At 50.0% G+C, this 22,768-nt stretch overlaps 1 protein-coding gene across 2 annotated transcripts in view; it reads left to right on the top strand.

Annotated features, from left to right (window-relative positions):
* LOC116872536 (N-acetyllactosaminide alpha-1,3-galactosyltransferase) overlaps positions 1-22,768 on the top strand; it is a 51,997-nt gene that overhangs the window by 21,262 nt on the left and 7,967 nt on the right. For both annotated transcript variants that reach the window (XM_032865767.1, XM_032865766.1), the window contains exons 2-7: positions 6,456-6,571; positions 12,784-12,872; positions 16,616-16,651; positions 17,944-17,997; positions 18,444-18,509; positions 19,057-19,149. In XM_032865767.1, the coding sequence (XP_032721658.1) occupies positions 12,793-12,872; positions 16,616-16,651; positions 17,944-17,997; positions 18,444-18,509; positions 19,057-19,149 (329 nt within the window). In that variant the 5' untranslated portion in view covers positions 6,456-6,571; positions 12,784-12,792. The remainder of the gene's footprint in view (positions 1-6,455; positions 6,572-12,783; positions 12,873-16,615; positions 16,652-17,943; positions 17,998-18,443; positions 18,510-19,056; positions 19,150-22,768) is intronic.

Here is a 22,768-nt window from a genome sequence, read left to right as displayed (position 1 = left end):
AGAGTAAGGAATTATTATCCCTACTTTACAGGTGGGTAAACTTAGGCTCAGAGTGTGGAGTGACTTACTTATCCAGGGTCAGAACAGCAAGAAAGTAAGTGGGACTGGGATTTGAATCCAGGCCTGTCTCATTCCAAGAAAAGGAGGGAAAAAAGCCATCTCCATTGCGATCTCAATTCAGAGGTGTTCGTTTTGCTTTGTTTTGTTCTATTAGCTTACAGCTAGGATTCCCGGAACCTCATCTTTAGAGTTTAGTTCTTGGAAGTCAATTTATTGTCAAGTTATTACAAGAGTCAGTTTATTACAAGAGAGATGGGAAAACCTAGCGGTGGGGGACGAGACAACCTCTGGATTTTCCAGTAAAAAAATTTTTTTAAAGATTTTATTTATTTATTTGATAGAGAGAGGGAAAGTGAGCATGGAAGAGGTGGGGCAGAGGGAACCAGGAGGAGGAGAGGCAGAGGAAGAGGGAGAAGCAGGCTCCCCACTGAGCAGGGAGCTGGACAGCAAGACTCGATCCCAGGATCCTGAGATCATGACCTGGGCCAAAGGCAGATGCTTGACCGACTGAGCCAGTCAGATGCCCCCATTCATCAGTAAATTATTAGGCTTTGAGAACCTTCTAGGCTGCATAGAGGAAGTAGGGAGAGTAGAGAAACTCCCAGCCAAGGCACTAGGGGACAGGTGGAGGGCAGTGGTAGAGCAGAAACGCATCTGGAGAGGCTGGGCTTCCACCACCTCTGAGCAGCTGTAGGAAAGACTACGGATACTGTGAGGAGGATCCTAAGGGACCCCCAGGTGGTAAACACAAGCCCTGGATTCTAGCTGGAAGGGATCTTGAAGAGGACTTCATTGAACTCTCTTTATTTTATGGAACCGTTTCTGCATAGAGTGACCCTGTGATTTACCTGCAGATGGGCACACCTTTGAAAGTGAAAGTGAGCTTTCTGCCCACAACACATGTCAACCAGAACTGTCGGAGGGAACGCCGTCTGTATGGTCGCCCTGATTTTAGAGGGCCTTTCTTACCGACGACACCAGGCAAAGGCAAAGACTGTAGAAAGGCAAAGCACAAGTGATAGAAACGGGGACGGTAAAAACGAAGGAACAGGAGATAGACCCCTAGGGAGAGAGGAATGCTGACTTCTTTCTGCCAGTGGACGCGCGCACGGCCTGGCTCTGTGCCAAGGCCAGCACGGCTAGCCTGACGGTAGAATCAGGAACTGACATCTGTAAACAGCGTTTCGCATTTGTAGGTACACATGTCCCTCTCACCAGATACGGACTTGGAAAAGTGCAGGCAGCGGGTCTGATTCAAGCTGCACATAGCCACGTCCCAGCACAGTCCCCGGTACGGGGGAAATGCCCTCCACGTGTGTACTGCTGGAATGAACGCTGGTGGGCACGGCTTTGCTGAAGTGTGAGAGGGAAGATCGTGTTTGCTTGCAGAGGACAGAGTTGGATCTCGGAGGAGCTGTCGGGTTCAGTGAGGAAGGCACGGCTCCATGGACAGAGAGAGCTTATTGGCTGTGTGATCTTGTCCGTGTTACTTAACCTCTGAGCCCCAGTTCTCTGCCTGGGAAATGGAGAGCATTGTCATGGATCAGAGTAAAGATCAGATGAAATGGCGCATGTAAATGAATGGTATGATAGCTTTTATCCTTATCAGTAACATTCTAGGAAGCAGAGATCAGAGATGGGTGCCACACTGAAAAGATGTGCTTTAAACCATCAGAAGAGTCTAGAGATGGGACACCTGGGTGGCTTGGTTGGTTCAGTGTCTGCCTTTGGTTCAGGTCATGATCTCAGGGTCCTGGGATCGAACCCCACAGCGGGTTCCCTGCTCAGCGGGGAGTCTGCTTTTCTCTCTCTCCCTCTCCCCCTCCCCCCTGCTTCTGCTCGCTCTCTTTCTCTCAAACAAATAAATAAAATCTTAAAAAAGAGAGAAAAGTCTAGAGATGAAACAGTTCCCCATCACTAGAAGCCTTCAAGCAGAGGCTGTCTGGTATGCATGCTGTCAGTGGTGAACAACTTTTGGGGACAGGCTGGCTAGTGAGACACTGGGAGCATTGACAGATTACCACTGGCATAAAAGCCAGAGGGACTTGAACTCTTGCGGATGAGAGTGACTTGTTTATTTCTTTCATGTCACCTGGCAGACGTCGACCAGCCAGGGCAACACACAGGGGCAGCGAGGCTGGGACTGGGAGCTGGCCCCTTGAGACACAGGCTCTGCCGGTGGGAAGGAGAAGAGGACCCGGGCAGGGGCCAGCCTGAAAACCTTCCTTCTCTCCCCATGTTATGCTCACTTGCAGGAGGACCTCCCATTGCAGCTGAGGGAGGCGAAGGCTGCTTGGAACTTGCCTCTCAGCGGTTGTGATCTCAGCCAGATGAAGCTGTGGATTAGGCACACCTGTTGGCTCTGCGCCCCACCCAGAGTGCCTTTCTCCAGCCAAAGGCTGGGGCCTCCCCTTCTGTCTCTGGTGTTGTGAGCCCCATCACAGCCTAGGGCTCTGAAAGCCGCAGCCGCCCCTCTGCAGGGGTCTGCAGCCAGAGTCTGTGGCCAGGTTGGAGGGGGGCCATGGCCCCCCATGGCTGGGATGCAGGGCAGAGCAGGAGACCCTAGCCCAAGCTTTTCATCTGCCAGGAGGTGGAGGGTTAGGGGGAGAAGGGGGGGGGGAAGCGTGGGAAACAACCCACACATGCAGGGAGTTTCCCGCAGTGGGACGCAGAGCCAGGACCAGAACCACCTACGGGGTGGCACTCCTTGCAATTCTCAAGACAGCAGCCACCTTGCCCAGACACATATGTGTGGCCTTCTCCTCTCGTCCAGCGGCCAGGGGGCCCTGCGGGGGTCCGACGAGAGCTGGGACTCCAGATGGCCTCACTGGTCTCTGCCTGCTGCCATCCCATGGCTGTCTTGGCTGCACAGGGTCCTCCCGGGCTGTCGCAATTCCTTTTGTTCCTGGCTTGACCCCCTTCCCCCACCCGCCCCCATTCCCTGCCTCTTAGCAGTGCCCGCCTGGTTTCAGGGCGGTGCCTGTTAGGGATGCCCCGCTTTGCCCTCTATGCTGCTGGGCCTGAGCACTCACCAGACCTGCCCGCTCTTGCCTGTGTGCTGGCATCTCCCAAACTGCACCCCTCCCGGCTTCAATCTCTCCAGGACACCTTGCTGAGTGGGCTCCAGCAGGTTCTTCGAACCCGAGGCATCTAGGACAGACCTCAGCAGCTCCCCACACTCCCACCCTTTGCACTGCATTCTTCAGAAGCACCAGTACTAGTCCACTCCGCTGCTGCGCCCAGAAACCTGGGCACCAGCCGAGGGCAGAGCTTGCAAACGGCAGCGAGTGGCTGTTTCATTGGACTCCTGGTGCAGACACTGACCCTGGGCCCACGCTGGACACCCAAGTGTCCACACCTGCAGTAGCGTGGACTGCACTCGTCTCCGCCTCGCTCCTTCCATCCCAACCCTCACTGCCAGTAGTGCTCAGATCACGGCCATCCACTTTTTAGAATAGTTAACATTCACTGAACACGCAGGTGCCAAGCCCTGTGCTACGCATGCGGCGTAGCCCACGAGATGCATGGAGCATCAGCTGTTGTTTCACTTTGGTACAAAACGGATGAAAGTATCTGCCCACAGAGTTTACGTTCTGGTAGAAGCAGAAAGATACTTAAAAGAAAAACAAGGGGGCGACTGGGTGGCTCAGTGGGTTAAGCGTCAGCCTTCAGCTCCGGTCATGATCCCAGGGTCCTGGGGTGGATCCTCGCATCAGGCTCACTGCTCAGTGGGGAGTCTGCTTTGCTTCTCCTTCTCTCTCTGCTTGTGCTCTCTTTCTCTCTGTCAAATAAATAAATAAAATCTTTAAAAAAAGAAAAGATAAATAAGGAACCTACAAAAAGAAAGTCATTCTAAATCCAGGAGGTTTTTCCCAATGAGGTGACACTTAAGCAAAGCTGAAGGAGAATGTACTTCATGTAACCCAGTTTGCTGTGTCACTCCCAAGCGAGAATGTCTTTTGTGACTGCCCTGAAGGAACACCGCCAGCTTGCAAACATGTGGTCTGTAGGGTTGTCACGGATGCTTAATCCTCATTCCTCTGCAGAGATAATCAGGGTGGGATCTTGACCTTCATTTTTCCCAGCCAGAAGTTGTCTTGGGTGCTGGGCCAGGCCTTCCACACCTGGGCTGCAGTCACCTTGGCCATAACTCTGAGGCCCCGCTGTCTTCTGCCTTGAGGTGTGGCCGGTGGACAGCTACTGCATGCTCGCTGCTAGCTCCTAGATCCATGGGCGGCCAGGACCAGATGGGCCCTAGTCACGACGAATGATGAGATGAGGCACCCCGGCCAGGCCCAGTCTGAGCTCTTCCCTGGGTGGCCTCTGGCCTCCTTCGATCAGCACAGCTGTATGGCCCGAGGCTCATTTGCTGTTTTTTTTGCTTCTCAATTCAGGAGTGACCACAAGTGTGTGCTCCTTTGTTTTGAGAGTCTGAGCATGACCATAGATCAGGGAAGGAGGAAGACCGTGCCGGATCCTTAAGAGCTGAATTTTCTGCCTTCCAGGCTGAGTCTAGCTGCTATTAGCCAGCGTGGAGCCCATTAACCCCACGGCCTGAAGAGCATCTCCTGGAGGCTGCCAGGGGAGAAAGAGCAGCCCCGGACTCACCAGCTGGGGACCTTGAGCAAATCCCGGAGGCTCCCAGAGCCTCCTTCTGTTCTGACCACTCTGTTGGTGATTCTGAGGATCACCAGGAGGGACTGCCTTGTCATCTGAGAAGGGGGTGCCTGTGAGAGGTGCTTGCGTGTGGAAAGGGACCAGTTTATCTTAGCCTCCAGCCTCTGCGATCTTTCCTGTTTGCATTGACCATGGCTCCAGGTTTCTGGATCGTTGAAGCAGTAGATCATCCCTGGACCCTAGTAGGGAGCTCAGTGGTGCTCAGTAAGGTAAATGGAAAAGGCACATTCATGACAAAGTTTCATGAAGTGGCCACACCTGTGTAACCACTATCCAGCCCAAGAAGCAACAGGACCAGCCCCACAGGACCTCCTCTGGGCCCCTTCCGACCTCAGCCACCCCGGTCCTTAACTTCTAGTACCACAGGTTGGTTTTGCCTGTTCTTGAACTTTAAATAAATGAATTCACCCAGGGCTCCTTTCTCTGGGCATTCCGTGTGTGGGAGTCACCCCGTCGGTCTTAACAGCTGCAGCTGGCTTGTTCTCACCATGGTGTGCGGAATCGTACTCTAGGAGGGGACTGAGCTGCTCTGAGAATGGGCTTTGGGGTCGTTTCCAGTTTTTGCTGCGCTATGAACGTTCCGGTCCCGTGTCTCTTGGTGAGCTTACGGGCCTTTTCTTTTGCATCCAGATCTAGAGCACGATGACTGGGTTGCAAGGCACACCTTTGTTCACAAGCACGTTCTTGGGACTTCCAGACCCTAAACACTGTGGCCAACCAGCTCATGCCCCCAGAGGAGGGGGTGTGAAATTTGGTTCAGAGCAGCAGTAAGAGGCTGGACTTGACAGGACTCCTGGACTTTGGTCCCCTCTCCCAAGTCTGGGGTTTCCAGAATGTCCTCCCAGGAGGCATGTGGGGCCCCTTGGGAGGGTTGGGATGGAGAGGGGGGGAGCTTGGGGCGGGGATGGGGATGTGGGGGCTCTGAGCTTCATTTCCCAGCCTCAGCCAAAGCACTCTGTGTACTGTTTTGCATAGCGGGGTTCTGAGAAGGACTTCCTGTGGGCTTTTTGTTGTTGTTTTTTTTTAATAAAAGTTTGAGCTGTTTCAGTGTTTGAAAATCCACTGCACTAAGGTCCTTTCCAGCTGGAAAGTTCTATTTTGGGAGCAGGAGGTGGGTGTAGGAAGGGTTAAGCATTATTCAGCCAAAGAGCAGGGTTGGGCCTCAGTGACCTTTTAAAGTTCTTATAGCTCGGTTTTCGATGCGGGAGATCTCATAACATTCTGCAAAAATAGCGTTCAAACGAAACAACTTCCGAAGTTCAAAAGATGTGGAGGAGAGGCTTAACCTTGAGGAACATCTAGGTAGCATTTCGACAAGAGTGTTGAGGACTCTCCCCCTTGCCCACCCACCCCTGCATTTTTTTTTTTTTTAACCCCTCCATTGGCTCTTCAGTATAGTAGTCACTTGGGGACTTCTGGGCTCAGAACCGTTCCCATTTTTGCCAAGGAGTGGGCGATGTGGGCAGCCTGCGGGTCACTCTCAAGGTGGTGGCCTTCTATCCTCCAACACTAGGCCTAGTTTGGGCCTGTAGTTTCACTGGGTGAGGGAGGCCCGGCCACTCGTGGGCCCAAAGAGAAACATCTCTGCCTTGGCATGTAGCTCTGAGTCGAGGCCTGATAAACAGCCCATTTCCCGGGGCCAGCAAGGAACAAAGCCCCTGGCTGCTGCGGATCCGTCTACCCGCTCTTCCTGAAACGGCTGTTTATTCTTTTGACAGGAGTTGGAAGGCTGCACCTTCCCTTCCTCCCAGCCCTGCCTCCTTCTGCAGAGCGGAGCTCAGTAGAACTTTGTTGTTTTGCCTTTTACTCTGCGGGGAGAGAAGCGGACGATGAGGTATGTGAAATGTTGAAATTATTTGCTTCTGCCTTGTTGGGGTCACTGGGGAAGGTGCGAGCAGGCTCCGAGGCATGGACCCACCTGGGGGAGGAAACTTGCTCTCCCCTTGACCTCTTGCTGGTGCCCTCAGCAGTCCCAGAAGAAGATAGAGTCTTCCCTCCCTGCTCTAGAAGCTGGAGCCGTGGGACGCTGGCTCAGGGATTCACTGCAAGCTCTTTATTTTGCTTCCCCAGGGGCTGGCTGGCTGGCGTGGCTGCGGCCTAGGCTTTTCTCTCTAGGATTCCAAGGGCTGTGCAGAGGCCGGAGGGCCCGGGGCCGGCGTTGTGGGTAGAACCAGAGCCCTCCCACGGCACTGCACACTTCATTTGCCATATTGCTCTTGGGAAAACCCTGGCATGGCAACTCCTGGGCCAGGCGGCAGGGACAGGCTTGCTGGATCCAGGCCTTAAGAGTTCCTGAAGGGGATTCAGGAAAAGGCACCACAAGAGGTACCTCAGGGAACAGGTTGTTCCGTTTGTGGTGGCTGGAGCGACAATTAGTCCTGTGTTTAGTCTGAGACCTGGCTCTTCATTTCCTCTGCCTGTGTTTACTCTGAGCCTCATAATGGAAAACATCACTGGAAACAGCCTTCTGTAAGCTTTTTTTTTTTCCCCCCACAGATTGTCCCATGTTTCTTCCAATGGGGAACATTTCCGTGTAACACTCACCATTGCAGCGGGGTTTTCAGATCAAGGGGCCCTCTCCCCTCCTCACCCCCAGGCAGCCTCCTCTACTGAGAGCAGGGCCTGGGAGACAGGGGGGCTGCTTTTCAGACTCCCCCTTCTGGATGAGCGCAGTGACCTCAGTCTGTGTTAAAGCTGTTTGCTCAGCTAGAAGCCGCTACTCTGACCACGATGAGGGACGAATGAGGTAGAGCGGGTGAGGAAGGACCCAACCGGGCACACGGGAGGAACTTAGAAATGGCAGCGCTGTCCAGCCAGTGCTCACCGGCTGGTCCCAGGAGAAGCCAGCCCCTCAGGGAGTCCAGCCTGTGAGTAGCCAGCTCTGGGTCCCTTGTGACCCAAGTGATTATCGTGTGATTATCAAGAGAGACAAGATGAGAGGATGTGTCAGAGAGCCCCAGGTGATCAGTTCATGGATAAGCCTTCATGCTTTTTGAGAAAAGAGGGTTAAAAGGGTGGACACTGAAGCCCAACTCCCTGGGCCTGAATCGCATCTTTGCCACTTTGTGCTGTGTGACAATGGGCAAGTTACTTAACCTTTCCGAGCCTCCATTTTCCTATCTTTAAAATGGGGATGCTGCTAGAGTGATTTCACAGGGTCGTTGTGAGATGCATCTGAGAGACTGCTGGTAAAACTTTTGGCCCAGGGCCTGGCCTAGTTCAGCAGGCGAGCATCCAAGTGTTGAAGGGCCTGGAGCTTCTTTCATTTTCAGAGTCTTCTTCAAGAAAAAGAACTCAGAGTTGCAAGTACAGTATTAGCATGGAAATGAAGATTAGAATACAAGAAGAGATAACATAGCAAATAACACTGACAAATACTTCAAATAGGACTAAATCCAGGAAAGGACATCATAATAAAATGATGTGAAAATCATAGGAAGACTAATTAGTCTCCTTAGCTGCCTAATGCATCTGTCATAGTCTGCATAGTCTTGGATTGCCTCTTTATCTGACAACGATTTTGCAGTATCATTTTCGATCGAGACAAAGAACAAATCCATTTGGCCTCTGGCACGGCTACCCAACATTACTTTTTGTTACTGAGTATTTAGAAATGTTTCTTAGAGCTTCACAACCTAGTGGTGCCACATCTGTACATCTCTTGGCTGTTTCTCCCTCAGAGGACCCAGCTCTTTGACCCTGGAGGGGTTAGGGATGGGGTACGAGGTGGCTATGAAACCTGGATCACTGTGACCCCTGGGCAGGGCGCAGAGCAGCATCTGGGTAAAGTCCTTCCTCAAGTGGGCAGCTCCTGGGTGCTCAACCAGGTCCACCTGGGGCAGGCTGTTACTGGGACCCAGGTGGGCATGTGGGGAGTGGGATCAGTCACTCGGCCCCACCTGCAGCCCCAAGACAATGCTCAAGGCTGGAACCATCCCCCAGATAGGGGCAGCACTCCTTGCCTCAGGCAACGTACAGGCCTTCCTGACCCACTCCCCACCCTGATGATCTGGCCCTGGCTTGCAAGGAGGACTAGCTTCATTAGTTTCTGGTTAAGTCAGCCTCTGTGCTCAGCACATGCTGGCTGGTGCCGCCACCATTCTGTTGTCACGCAAAGAATCCCCCTAGGCCATGGCAGCAGGAGCTCCCTGTGTGTCTACGTGAGCTGCCCTTGTAGAGTGAGACTTCTAGCCCTCACCTTCCTGGCCCGCCCGCCTTGAGCACCGGGCGGGGATGGGGGGCACCATGCTGAGTAGCTGGGTCCTGAACCGGGGGTCCTGAGCCTCAGTCATCTATTGGGATGGGGGTGGGTTCCCCCTGACTCTTCTGTATGGTGCAGCCTCCGAGGACCCAGACTCCTCTCTCAGATAAAGTCAGAGCTCTACTTCAGAGCCACAAATGCAGAAACTCTCCCGTGGAACAGCGTCCTTATCATGATGGCTGCCATTTGCGGCGTGTTTGCTACATAGACACTGTCCCCTTCAGTCCTTTCTCAGGAACCCTGGAGGAGGAAGTTTAAAGCTCCATTTTGTACATGCAAATAGAGGCTCTGAGTACTTGCTCAAGGCATGCGTCCAGGAGCGCTGATTCCAGAGTCTTCCTGCTGGCCTAGTTTCCACCTGGAGTGCTGGGTCTACACATTACAGTGGCAGATGTGGAGGATTCAAGAGGGTTTTGCCCAAGGTCATGAGCACCCAGTTGGTTCCTCTGCCCTCCCCTGCCCTCTCACCTGCTTTGTTCTAGTTTGCAACGCTTGTCACTACCTAACCTGTAGCCTTTTGGAGTCTCTTCGTTGAACGCAATAGTCCAGAAGTGACTTAAGACTAGCAGGGGTCAGCCTCATGGGGAGCGTGCCGCTGGCTCCCCCGGTTTGGGGGAGGGATCAGAGGCAGAGGGGAGGCTCTTTAGCCTGTGGGAAGGTCTGGTTTCCCTCTGCCCAGTTCCTGTGCTCCCGAGATAATGGCTTTTCCAGAGTTTCTGAGTGCTCGGTTAATCAGCTGAGACGTTCACCCCTTGACAAGATGGAGAAAACATGGTCCACCAGAATTCCTTTCAGAGAAGAATTCAGGTTAGAAGGAATACCTTGACTTAGCCCCAGTGGGGTGGAACTCCGGAGATTCTCCGAAAGGGTGTGTGTGTGTGTGTGTGTTGTTCTGTGTTGGGACAGGGTGGGGGTGATAGGGAAGAATTAATTTATGGGCCACATGGAGAAATCCATCTGACACGTCACGTGGAAACTGTTGTGAGGGCCATGCTCTACGAGGAGCCCAGGGGCAGCCGGTGTGCGGGGTTGGAAGCATTTTGGGGGAAAAATCACAAGTGTGACAAGAAGGCCTGGGAGATGGTGGGGGGATTCGGTGGAACTGGACCTGGTTGAATCTTCCATAGGGTGGCCTGGAGTCCCATTTCCCCACATGAGACAGGGTGGCAATTTTCAGCCCAGTTCTGTCCTCTACCCCTTAAATGAAGGAATTCAGAAGCAATCCCACATTTCTATCTTGATGGGGAAGAGAGGCAACCACCAATTTTCAGAATTATCCAGTTCTGAAAATTCTGAGACAGAAACCCAAGAGAAGGACTCGTAGACCACATCAACTGCCAAAGGCCTAATTTTGGTCCAGAGAGAAAAATTAAAATGTCTTAGAAGATGAGATGGCTACCCTGCCAAGCCTCCCTTCCCCCGGGGCCTTGGATCCCAAATTCCAGAAAGCACAGATACACCCATTTCAAGTGCCTCGCTGAAGAACACAGTATTGGCTCCCAGGCGAAGCTTCTGGTTGTAAGTCTCCAGCAAGAGTGATGACTGGCCATGATCAGGTTCAAGCCGTCTGTGAAGTCCAGAAAGCCACGGGCTTCCAGAGTTGCCTCTGATGCTAGCTTCTGGATTCAAACAGCCTGCGCATATTTGGAGAGGCGAGGGGGAGGTGTGTCTGATTGGGACGCTGCCCGGGGTTAAGTGTCAGCAATCCTTCTGCACCCCGAGAGTGTGGGTGTTTCTTATACCGGGAAACAGTCAGCATGGGCTCCTCAGCAGGAGGGGCTGGTGGAGCTCTGGGTGCTCGTGGCAGTGTGGTCACCTCCTCCGCACACGCGGGGTGTCGGTAGCAGGGCCCCTGGCTTGGGCTTGGTCAGTGTCATCCCACTTGCATCCCACGTCCAAGGAGCTCTTCCTCAGGTTGTGGCTTGGAACAGATAGAGAAACCTTTAGGGTCCCTCATTAGCATCTATTTGCACTTCGTTGTTTAATAACATAGTCTTACGCTTTCTCTTCACATTTGTTTTGAACTCTTGCTAAGTACCAGGCATGGCCCCTGGTCTCACTGGAGCCTCCCAAAGGCCCATTTTATGAACTAGCATTTTGGGAGAGCATCTCTACAGTGCCAGTCACAGGGAGAAGCATTTTGTGGACTCCGTCTCTTGTCATCACCATTTTCATCCCCATTTTATTTTATTATTTTATTTTTTAATAAGATTTTATTTATTTATTTGACAGAGAGAGAGAGAGAGACAGCAAGAGAGGGAACACAAGCAGGGGGAGTGGGAGAAGGAGAAGCAGGCTTCCCGCTGAGCAGGGAGCCCAACACAGGACTCAATCCCGGGACCCTAGGATCATGACCTGAGCCGAAGGCAAAGGCTTAACGACTGAGCCACCCAGGCACCCTTCATCCCCATTTTAAAAGATGAGGAAACCAATTCAATTAGAGAGCCACAATCCCTTTACTGAAACTCCAGGGCCAAATATGTTGGCATTCAGAATTTTCGGGGCGTGGATAATATGTCACGTATTAGGCGACGCCCCAGTACATGAGCGTCACTTAATAAAATACTTGAATGTTGGTGGAAAGGAACATTTAAACAGCCTCACTAAGTGGGATAAAGATTATAGAGAGCCTCCTGTCAGTTAGGGCCCTGAGGCCAGTGGAATTATAAAAAGACTTTTGATTTGGGGCACCTGGGTGGCGCAATGGGTTAAGCCTCTGCCTTCGGCTCAGGTCATGATCCCAGTATCCTGGGATCGAGTCCCGCATCGGGCTCTCTGCTCAGCAGGGAGCCTGCTTCCCCCTCTCTCTCTGCCTGCCTCTCTGCTTACTTGTGATCTCTCTTTCTCTCTCTGTCAAATAAATAAATAAAATCTTAAAAAAAAAAAGACTTTTTTGGTTCTCAGAGGTTTTTGGAGCTATGCATGAGGACCCGAGGACCTACCCCAAGGTCACGGCTCCCCAGCTCATATGCGTTCATGCTGGCCCCCAGATCCACATTTCTCTGGGAGTGAAGACATCTCCTCATCGTGAGAGGTGGCCACAGTCCCAATGTAGATCTGTTCGCTCCCAACTGTAGGACTTTTCTTGTACTTGTTATCCTTTTGCACCCTGTCTTCATTCCTTGGGAAGCTCTGTCACCTCCCCAGTGAGAGGCCTTCCCTGACCTCCGGAATTAAAGTACTTCTAATCTGTTATTCCCCATCCAGCACCCTGTCTCTCTTCAACCACAACTTCATGCAGCAGTCAAGACATATTTATGTACCTATCGTGTGCCGATGGATTGATTGATTGATTGCCTGTGGGCATGGTGGGGAAAAGCTAGGTGGGGCTGAGAAGTGGGTGAGCCTAGACTTTAAGGGACCAGGGTCGTCCTGAGGATGGGGCATGTGGTCAGTGTATCAAAGGCAGCAGAGAGCCAGGGAAGGGATGATTCCCCACAATCGAAGTCAGGAGGCAGCTGGAGCCCATGGGAACCATTTATAGCTACGCCCTCACCCACTCAAGTCCATGGCGGACCCTGTGGTCAGAGAGTACACTCCCACTCTGAGCGCCAAAGTGGCCTTCGGCTCCTTCCCCAATGGGAATTCATTAAGTAAGTCAATTCATTAAGGGAGCCCAATCTGCCATTGCAAGCCTGCTCAATTTAAGGTAGAACACACTTCTTAGCTCTAGTTAAATATTTATGAACATTTCCCCTTAGAGGGTGGAAGCCTTGCTTAGAAACCGTATCTCACCTTGCATTTATTTAATCCATTTCTTCCTTTCTCCTTTTTTGTTTCCCCAGGAGAAAATAATGAATGTCAAAGGAAAAGTGATTCTGTCAATGCTGGTTGTCTCCACTGTGATTGTTGTGTTTTGGGAATATATCCACAGGTAACTGGGGAGTGCGGTGTCCACCTTTGACTTGAATCTCTTAGTTATCAGCCAAGTCACCAGGTTGAAATTGAAATGGAGATTAACTGAAACAATGAAAGGCAGATTCCACCCTTCCTGTATCCCAAGCCCTGGACTATATTTAAAATCATTAAATCTCCAAGTACCTTGGAGCAAAATTCTCTTCCTTCCTGCTACAATCCGAATGTCCTGATTTTTTATAACCTTGCCATTCCGGGTAGGCTATATCCAGAAACAGCAAGGCCGTTGTAAACCCAAAATGTGACTTTAGATGATTTGTACAATGAGCTGTAGGAATTACCTTAAGAAATTTCAGACAGGAATTTCATGAGAATTGCACCCTGAATTTTGCAATTCTAAAATATTTTCAGGGCTTAAAGGAGCAGCTCAGAGTTGTTGACTTTTGCCATAAAATCCACTCCGAGTGGCGGGTGATTCATTTGTGCCTGGCTGCAACACTGGGGGAGTTTTGTTTTGTTAACTCTGGAAAGCAAAATGAATTAAACATTTCTGGGTTTTCACATTCATCCATGGATTTATCCCAAATGTACGTGCTTCTGTGCTTTGGGAAAATAAATGGTCTCAGAGGTTCCAGCTGGAGAGACTCCTAACAGAAAGAAGTCTCTGCAAACAGCTGCAAGTATGCAGGATGCCTTTGACTTCACCGGGACAGCTCCGTCTTGATCCAAAAAGTCCACCATGCAGCTATGGGCAGGGAGAGCTATGTTGGCATGATGACTGCTATTTTCATGGTGGAGTGCTTTAGTAGCCCCCAAGTCAACGATGACAGCCTGGATTAACATTTGAATTCTTTTAATTCTGAAATCCTAAGATTTGATGAGCCAGCAGGACCATCTTGGCTACTAAAAAAGGACCTGTGCCTTTAAGAACATCAGTAGGAGGAGGACTCCCCAGTATATGGAGCTGTTATTCCCCAGAGTACAGCGTAGATCTAACCCTTTGTGGAGCATTACTCTGAACAGCTTGTTTTCATAAAATCAAGACAAGCTAGAGTGTGATCAAGTTCAAGGGGTCTACACCCACAGCTTTCGAATTGAGGGAGCTGGGGGTACTTAGTCCTAAGATGAGTGGATTCAGAGTTGAGTGCAGGGAGCTTGGGATCCCTTGGGTACTCAAGGGCAGAGGAGTCTGGAGCTACGTTGTCTGGAACTGGTCCTCTGCCACCATGTACCACCTCTGTGACCCCAGGCACGTTACTCAGCAACTCTGTTCGTCAGTTTCCTTCTCTTTAAAAATGGGTGATAATAGTACCTGCCTCATAGGCACATTGTGGGGAGGATTAAATAAGTCATTGTATATAAAACATTTAGGGCAATGCCTGGGACTTAATAAGCACTCAGTAACTGCTAACTGCCATCATCGTCGTCATCATATCGGCTCCAGAGGGCAGAATAGGACCCGGGGATTTGACAAATAGAAGAAAGAGCTTTAGCAGCTGGAAGACTCCCCGCAGAACAAGCACTCCGTGGGGTCCCTGCCCTGAGTCACGATGCTTGTGCAGATAGCCCGCAGGCTCTGAGTGCTTGTTTGTTTAAGCTTGCTGTTTTGAGTCTGAGCCAGAGTTGTACTTCCATATTTTGGGCAGCTTGCAAAATTAAAATGTGGGAGCCAAAAGCCCCAGTGTGCATTTTGGCACCAACCTCCCATAAACAGGGTTATTTTATAGTGCTGGGCACTGGCTAAACAGTAACTAGAGCAGGTTCTGGCTGCTCTTTGGGACCAGGATTTGGCACCCAGACTCTGGGCACATCATCCTCCAGTGTGAGCAATCTAATGAGGGTCTGCAAGAGGCGTAAAGAGCAGCAGATCCTTTGCCACCTCGTGAATTGGCCATTTGATGGCTTGGGGGGAGCTGAGGGCCCTAACCTGAGACAGGTGCACAGCACTGAGCTTAAAAAGGATTTTGACATAACTAAATGGAACACATCAACTGACTGCACTCAAGGGGTTATGGTCAAGATGGAGCAGGAAGACGCTAGAAGTAGAGAAAGACTCTCAGGGTAAGGAACTGGCAGAGTTAAGGAGGCTAAGATTGATTATGTTTGGCTTGGAGGGGGAATCTATTTTTTTCATTGATTTACAACTGTTTATTGAGCACCTACTAGGTGCCAGGCTCTATGCTGGGATCGTATCAAGAAGGGCACAGAAGAGATGGCATTTGAGCTGTGCCTTGAAGGATGAATATGTGGGAAATATCATATATGCATCGTGGGTATCACGGTGACTGTTGAGATGCTGAAAGATTCTGAGAGAGGAGGGTGAGGAGGAGAAGAAGGAGAGGTTAGTCAAGAGAAGTGAGAGGGTAGCAAAGCTGAATTTAGAAATTGGTGCCCTGAGTGCCAGGTGGCCACCTGAGAGGTAGGTCCCATCCTCATTCCCCTCCCCCTTCCACCTCTTGTAGCATCTGGAGTTGGATTCTCCAGGTTCAAATACCGGCTCTACTCCTCACTAGCAGTATGGCTTTGGGCAGATCACCTAATGCTTCTGTGCCTTGGTTTCCACCTCCGTAGAATGAGGAAGAGTAGAACCTACTTGTTGGGTTGTTGTGAGGGTTCAGTGAGCTAATATATATCATTTGCTTAGACATATGCTGAACAGTGGCTGGCCAAGCATTCGCTATTATGAATATTGTCAGAATCAGTAGAGGAACAAGAAATTTTAGAGTGTGGTCCATGAGTCCTGGGCTTAGAGGAGGAAACCATTGGCAGGCAGTGAGAGAGCCTGAATTTTTTTTTCCTACAAGGAAGTGCTGATACCCAACAGGGGGAGAAGGCAGAGGGAGGGGATAAGAGGCTAAGGGGCGTTGGCAGAGTCTGCAACAACTGTGAGTCATTTGTGTTTTTCAGGGATGAGGGAGCTGGGGCCAGGCAGGGGATGAGTCAAGGGAGGTGCCTGAACTCTTCCTACGAGGCTGTCCTCCCTTTATTCAGAGAGGAAAAGGGGCCAAGCAAGGCTTAGTACTGGGGCACAGCGTCCCTGCGCAGAGCAGTGGAGTAACGCATGTGACAATTTCTGTCACTGTTCCCCCCCAAATGCCTCTCAAGTCAGTGAGCTTCCTCCCCTCCACATCCTCAGCTACCCTGAGTCATGCCTGGGCAATGGCCATCACTTCCGAACTGGTCACCCACATTCACTCTTACACCCCTGCACTCTGTTTTCTGGTGACCTTCTTCAGTTGCATGTAACACCCTGTCCCTCCTTTGCTTAAAACCCTTCAAGGGCTAAATCCCAGTAGGTCCCAGCAAGGTCTGGCCTCTGGCTACTTCTCTTCCACTTCCTTGCACATTTTAATGACTCCTTTTCTCCTCAAGTCTTTTGCATGGTTTTCCCTCTGTCTGGAACACTCTTCCTTCTTCCCCTTCACCTGGACTCCATTTATTCTTCAGATCCCAGCTAAAACATTCCCCCTCTTCCAGGAAGCCTTCTGGGTCTTCCGGTTAAGTGCTTATAGTTACTTATGTTTTTTGGGTTTTTTTTTTTCAGTTAAGGTTTGAGATTTTCCAGTGACCTCTTTCCCACCTCTTGTTCTGAATAACCCTGACGTGACTATAAGTGAATATTTCCAGTCCCAGTAGAAACCTAGGAGTAATCAAAACCCAGGCTTTCAGCTCAGCCCAGGGCTTCGCTGTTAATGGCTGCAAAATCACTTTTCTCTGAATTAAAAGTAACGTGATATGTTTTTATTTCTCATTTGCTTTCAGCCCAGAAGGCTCTTTCTTGTGGATATATCATTCAAAGTAAGTGCTCTCAATTCTACAGGTTTATGGGAGGTCTCCCATGTCCAGTCTGGCACCCCCTACAGTCAATTTTTAGCATGGCAGCGGGCTGGGGGGTGGGGTAGAACCATGGTCAAGGGCTCCATGGGGGTGGTGGGGGAGGTGAAGAGTGGTTTCCCAGGGATGTGGACTACCCACCTCCCATTCCCTAGATTGGCCTTTATCCAGCTGTGACTTGTATTTTGCCCTTGCTTCTCATCAAGGGTTTCTTTAAGTGGTATCACTTGGAGAACATTCCCCCTTGCTGATGAAAATAATCAGGACAGGTATTCTCCATTATGCTGCCCAGTATATGTTATACAAAGACCTTGTAAGAAATTCCTTTGAGACAAAGGATCAGGAAAAAAAGTAGGTTCTCCTGACAAACTAATGTTTTTATTATTATTATCATTATTATTATTGTTACTGAAGGCAGCGAGAACTATGTAAGCCTTCATTTTTCTATCTTTGGCTTGATTGCCAGGAGGCTCAGGGTAAAATCTTGCGCTTAACTGCTTGTACTTTCCTCGGCTTTCATTTCTGATATCATTCTTTCCCTGGTGTCAAATCCTGGCTTTTATGCTCACGTTCTGTGGGATCTTAGCACTTGGCCCAAACCCATGGGGCCAAATTCTCAGCTATGAAGTGAACATAAAGGTGAAAACCTTTATTCTCATGAGTAGCTGGGATGACCAAGATCAAATGAAAACAGCTACCTGGGCGACTAAAGAAATATTTCTCTTTCTGTTCCCTTTTGTTTAAGTCGTATGTGGTCTCCCTGTGGTATGGCAACCACGCCTAAATTATCCATCATCTGAAACACCTCCGGAACGTAGATGGGCTTTAAAACAGGTTTCTTCCTATTATTAGGCCTTTTCCAGCCACAGGGCACTGCAGCCCCTGCCTTCCCGCTTTTGCTCTTTTCCCTCCTCCAGAAAGCCCCCGTCTTGGAGAGACTCTCACAATGAGAGAGGATGGAAATTTCCACGTGTGGGTGGCGAGGGTGGCTTCTGATGACAGACAGCTTCCTGAGGCTGTCCCTGCTGACCTTGGTAGCAACCTGAACTCTGCTTTAGCGGAAGAGATCATTCTTGGAAAAATATGCATTTTTATTTTGTGTGTGTGTGTGTTAAGATTTACAATGCGTTCTAGTAATTTTCAACTTGTAATAAAGCTCTCTGCTATATGTGATTTCGTTCACGTTTCAACGCTACCTTCATGGTAGGTTTATTACCATGATTGTCACCATGGTTATTATATATCTGACTTTTCAGAGGAGAAAACCAAGATTCAGAGAGGGAAAAGGTCCCATCATGGTCGTACTACCAGTAAGTGGGATATCCATGACTCAGGTTTACCTATCAGTGCCCCCCTCCCACCTTGCACCACCCCCTTCTCTCCTCTGTCCCTGCTAGTGTCCCCTAGTTGAGCTGAGTGCAGGGGGGCTGCCCAAGGGAGGAGAGGTTGGGCAGGGGTGGGTCTATCTTCCCCTGTTTGGCTAGAGCAGCTTCACTTTTTTTTTAGGTTTTCATTTTAATTCCAGTTTGTTACATACAGTGTTATCTTAGTTTCAGGTGTACAGCAGAGTGATTCAGCACCCCTGTATATCTCCCAGGATAGGGTAGCGTCACTTTTGTCTGTTTTATGAACTGGCAGTTTTGTTTTAAGAAATTAAGTGATTTTCTGCCATAAAAGGAGTTTGGAAACCCTCCCCCTACGAGCCCCGTTTGGGACTGCCTCATTTTCTAAAATTGTCATCTTTCTTATTTCTTAGAAACCCAGAAGTTGGTAACAGCATAAATCAGAAGCACTGGTGGTTTCCGAGCTGGTTTAATAATGGGTAAGATGATGGGAGGACCCTCTGTGTTTGTCCATCCGCCCAATGCTTATAGAGAGTCCGAATGAAATGGCTTCATGGTCGTGACCTCCTCGGTCACTCGTCTTTCTGGCCCTGTTGAAGTCATACAAGGAATCTGTTTCATGGTTGGGACTCGGATATTTAACTTTGGGGGTTTGGTTTAGTTTTTCTATTTAACTTGGGGGTGAGTGGGGCTTGGGCTGATGTTTAGGCTGTGGGAAAGATGCTTGAAGCTAATTCAGTTAGCTGTTTATTAGTCCAGCAAGTTACCTGAAATAACCTGAGGGTCCTGGGTCACTAAACTGGTAACTGTGCAGACCTGGAAGGAAAATAAGAAAGGTGGGTACTGAGCCTTTCCACCAGAAGCATGTGTTTATGCACAAACGTATCGTGTGTCGTGAAGCTTTCTCCAGACACCCCCTCGCCACACACGTTCTCCACCTGGGAAGGCGTGCTCACGTTCACTAGCTGTCCCAGCCCCATAGATTGGCCTCCTGCCTTACTCGGCTTGCTTTCCCTTTGTACGTAGGACCCGCATTTACAAAGAAGTGGAGGACACAGATGAAGATGAACGAGAGGAAAACAACGGAGAGCTTCAGCTATCAGACTGGTTTAACCCACAGTAAGAAAGGAGGCATCCCCCACCCCCTCCCTGGGTTCAGTAAATCCACGAGCTCCCATCAGAGGTGGCGGGAGGCAAGAGTGCCATTGAGAATATTCCTGATTGGGGATACGGAGTCTTGGCATCCATCAGACTTTCACCATAGATTAGATGAGAAACTGAGGGTCTGGGTGTTTTGACTCAGATGCTTGAGCAACGACACAGCAGTTCTGGCAGCGGGTGTCCAAAGGCAGCAGGCGAATCACAGAATAGTGGGGCTGGAGGGGGTCTCGCTGGCCACGGGGTATTGTGGAAAGCCGCGGCATCTGGAGCAGAGCAAGAAAATTCTCTCTTGAGATTCAGCTAACTCATCTGAAAATTGGCGGTGATGATGAAAGATCTCATAAGGCCATGCATGCATTCACTAAGCGAACATACAACAAATGTTTATCAAATACCTATGATATACCGGCTGGTATTTTTCAAATTACCAGTCAACAGTCCATTAATGTGTTCAGAAACTAGTTTAATGGGTTAAAATGAGTTGTTTTTTTTTTTTTTTTTTTTTTTTTAAAGAATTGAAATCAAATAGAAAATCAGGAGGCATCACATGAGGTAGAAGTAAGGTTAAGTATTGTGAGGTTGAATTATTGTTTCCTTATGTATGCGTATTTGTTTGGTTGTGATATAAAATGCATTTCTCACTGTAGATTGTGGTAAAAAATACTGTGCTAGATGTAGTGTTAGGCACAGGAGATAGGAGAAACCAGTCAATATGGTTATACTTAAGAAGTTCGTAGTCTTCGGGCCAGGAGATGTGCAGGGAGAATTTGCCAGAATTGGGAAGGAGTTGTGGTCAGTCCAACTTAACACAACATGGATGCGGGAGTAAGGAGGCAGGAGCTGTCCAAGATGACCGTGACACCTGAGAGACTGGTGGGTGGTGGTGGTGTTGAGCACGATAGGAGGATGACAGCCAGGACTAGGAGTGGGGGTAGGTGATGAGCTCTACTAGAGACGTTTGGATTCAGGTACCTGCTGGGCATGGGGACTGAGATTCACAGGGTGCCTGTCTTAGTCTGTGCAGGCTGCTATAAACAACAGAAATGTACTTCTCACAGTTCTAGAGGCTGGGAAGTCCAAGATCAAAACCCCAGCAGCTTTGGTGATTGGTGTGAGCCCACTTCCAGAGTTGTAGACAGCCATCCTCTGTCCTCACACGGCGACAGAAGGGGCGAGAGGGCTCTCTGGGAGCTCTTTCCTGAGAGCACCAATCCCATTCTTGAGGCCTCCACCGTCATGAACCAAGCACTTCCCAAAGGCCCCACTTCCAGATGTCATCACACTGGGAATTGGGTTTCAGTGAATTCCAGGGTGGTGGGGGAAACAGTCAGTCTATGGCAGTGCCCATGAACTCAGTGGAAGACGTGTGGTAGACATGTGGATGGCAGTGGGACCTATAGGCCTGGAGGGGGCCACCCAAGTAGAAGGCTAGAACCACATTCTGTCATATCAACATTTAAAAGGCTGGTGAAGGAAGAGAAGTCTGAGAGGGGGGCAGGAAGACCCTTAGAGAAGGATCAGGAGAGGCTATTCCAGTGGGAGGGGTTTGAGCTCTGGAAAGACTGGGTTATGTTCTGGCAAGCTCTCTTTTTGTTTGGGGGTAATGTGGAAGGATGGGAATTTTGGCCCCCACGTATGTCATTCTGTGAGCTGGGCAGCAGGGCAGCTATCTGTGAGACGCTAAACCCTTACTGGAAATGCAAGAATATGGAAGCAGTGGTGCCTTGTTAAGCCCCTTAGGCATGTGTGTTGGGGAGGGTAGGGACCTCCACGAGGCTCCATGGGCTAGGTGAGCCAGAGATAGTCACCAAGTCCCCTTCTAAGGAGGATGGTGTTCTTCTGCTGTGGCATTTCTGCTCACTGTGTGGGACGTGGGAGGCAGGGTGAAGGCTGAGTTACCAGAGACAAAGGGAGAGACATATTGTGGCCACCAGCTGTGACTCTGCTCTGCCCCATGCATGAATCAGCGTCTCCTCCAAACAGATGGCGAGCGGGTGTGTAAGGAATATCAGTTTGAAGAGGCACCAAATTTAAGCCTTCCAGGGCACCAAAGTATATTTCCTGCCTAAACGAAGGATTCAGTGAATGACTTCATGAACAAATAAATACATTTCTCTAAGTGTCTCTCTTCCTGGAAACGACCTATAACATGTTGCAGCGTATTGTGCACACGTTTCCACAGCGAGATCTCTTAGCTTCTGTGACAAAGCGTCCTCTGGATTTCCCTCCTCCTTCTCCATTCTCCTTTCTCCGTCCCCTCCAGAAGCACCTCTTGTGCTTCCCAGCCATCAGTTGTTGGAGTCTCTGGAGGCTCTCATCCATTCCCATGGCCTTAGACACCATGGTGTGAGAGTGACTCCCACCTTCCCATCATTAGCCCAAAGGTTCCCTGAGCCCTGACTTGGGTCTGAGTGCCTGCTGGACAGCTCTGCACACACGACTTCCATGACTCAGCTGGATCTCCACATTCTACCCTCCCTTGTTCTCAGTTCCGATCTCATGCCACAGTCCCGCCTATCTCTCTGGTTCATCCTTTCCCTCCACCCACCCCATAGTCTCCCTGATGGACGTGTTCTGTTAATCCTGCCTCCAAAACTCTTCCTGCATCATGTCCTCTGTATTCTGCAGCCCTCATTCTTGTTCCTGTCGCCATCAGCTCCTTGCTGGGTCACTCCAGCTCTGGCATGCTGATGCACACCTAGTGTGCACCTCGCAGCTTTTCTGACCTGCTTCATGATTCACATTTTGTCATATTCATATTCAAAATACTCACTTTGAACACTTCCTCTACCCAACACTTGGGGACCACAAGGTACCCATTAGTCAGTATGTAAAATTTAAAAGCTTCCCATAGCCTAGGTAGGTGTGTGTTTATCTCGTGGGAAGCCTCTGGCCATCATGGAGCTGCACGCACTGACCCGGTGGGTGTTGTGCTTGGACAAAGGCATTTGGGCAGCTCTGAGTCTGTCTTGGCACTTTCCCCTCTTTCTAGAGCCCCATCCTTGTGATCTTGCACATCTCTGGCAATTGGCAGTAGTAAACACTAGCTCTGACACATGGGTGGCCTGCCCTGTGTCACTTCTTTCAGGGAGCAGTGGTGTGGATGGTTTTGCTAAGACTCCCTGATGCACAGGTTCATCTGGGAACTGATCTGATTCTCATTCTCCCTCCTCCCCACCCCCCACTGCCTGTGTTTTCAGGCTGTCACCCGGCTTCTTCGTCAGGGTCCAGGACATATTGGAATTGCCAGTGAAATTTAATAAACAGCTGGGAAATAGGACATTTTAATTTTTAAGTAAACATTAATTTTTAATATCGCTGCCTTTTTCTTTCCTGCTTGGAGGACTCTCCCCAGCCAAGCGACAAAACTGGATATAGCTTTTTCTCACTCAGTCTTTCTAGAAAATGAGGACTAAGCGGGGGTCCCATTGTATAGTAGGCTAACCACCTGTTGGGAGTGTGAGATTCTCAAGGGGTAGGAAGGAGTCTCATTTCTCTGATCTTTGTGCTCAGCAGTGGGGCTGGTGTGGCTAGGAAATGTGTGATGAGGGACTGCCCCTTCCTATAAGGCTGAAGT

Source organism: Lontra canadensis, unplaced genomic scaffold (assembly GCF_010015895.1).
Source record: "Lontra canadensis isolate GAN:19392208 unplaced genomic scaffold, GSC_riverotter_1.0 scaffold30, whole genome shotgun sequence".
NCBI classification, from domain to species: domain Eukaryota; kingdom Metazoa; phylum Chordata; class Mammalia; order Carnivora; family Mustelidae; genus Lontra; species Lontra canadensis.
The sequence above is the reverse complement of the archived record's forward strand: the minus strand, read 5'-3'. Positions and strand labels throughout refer to the sequence as shown.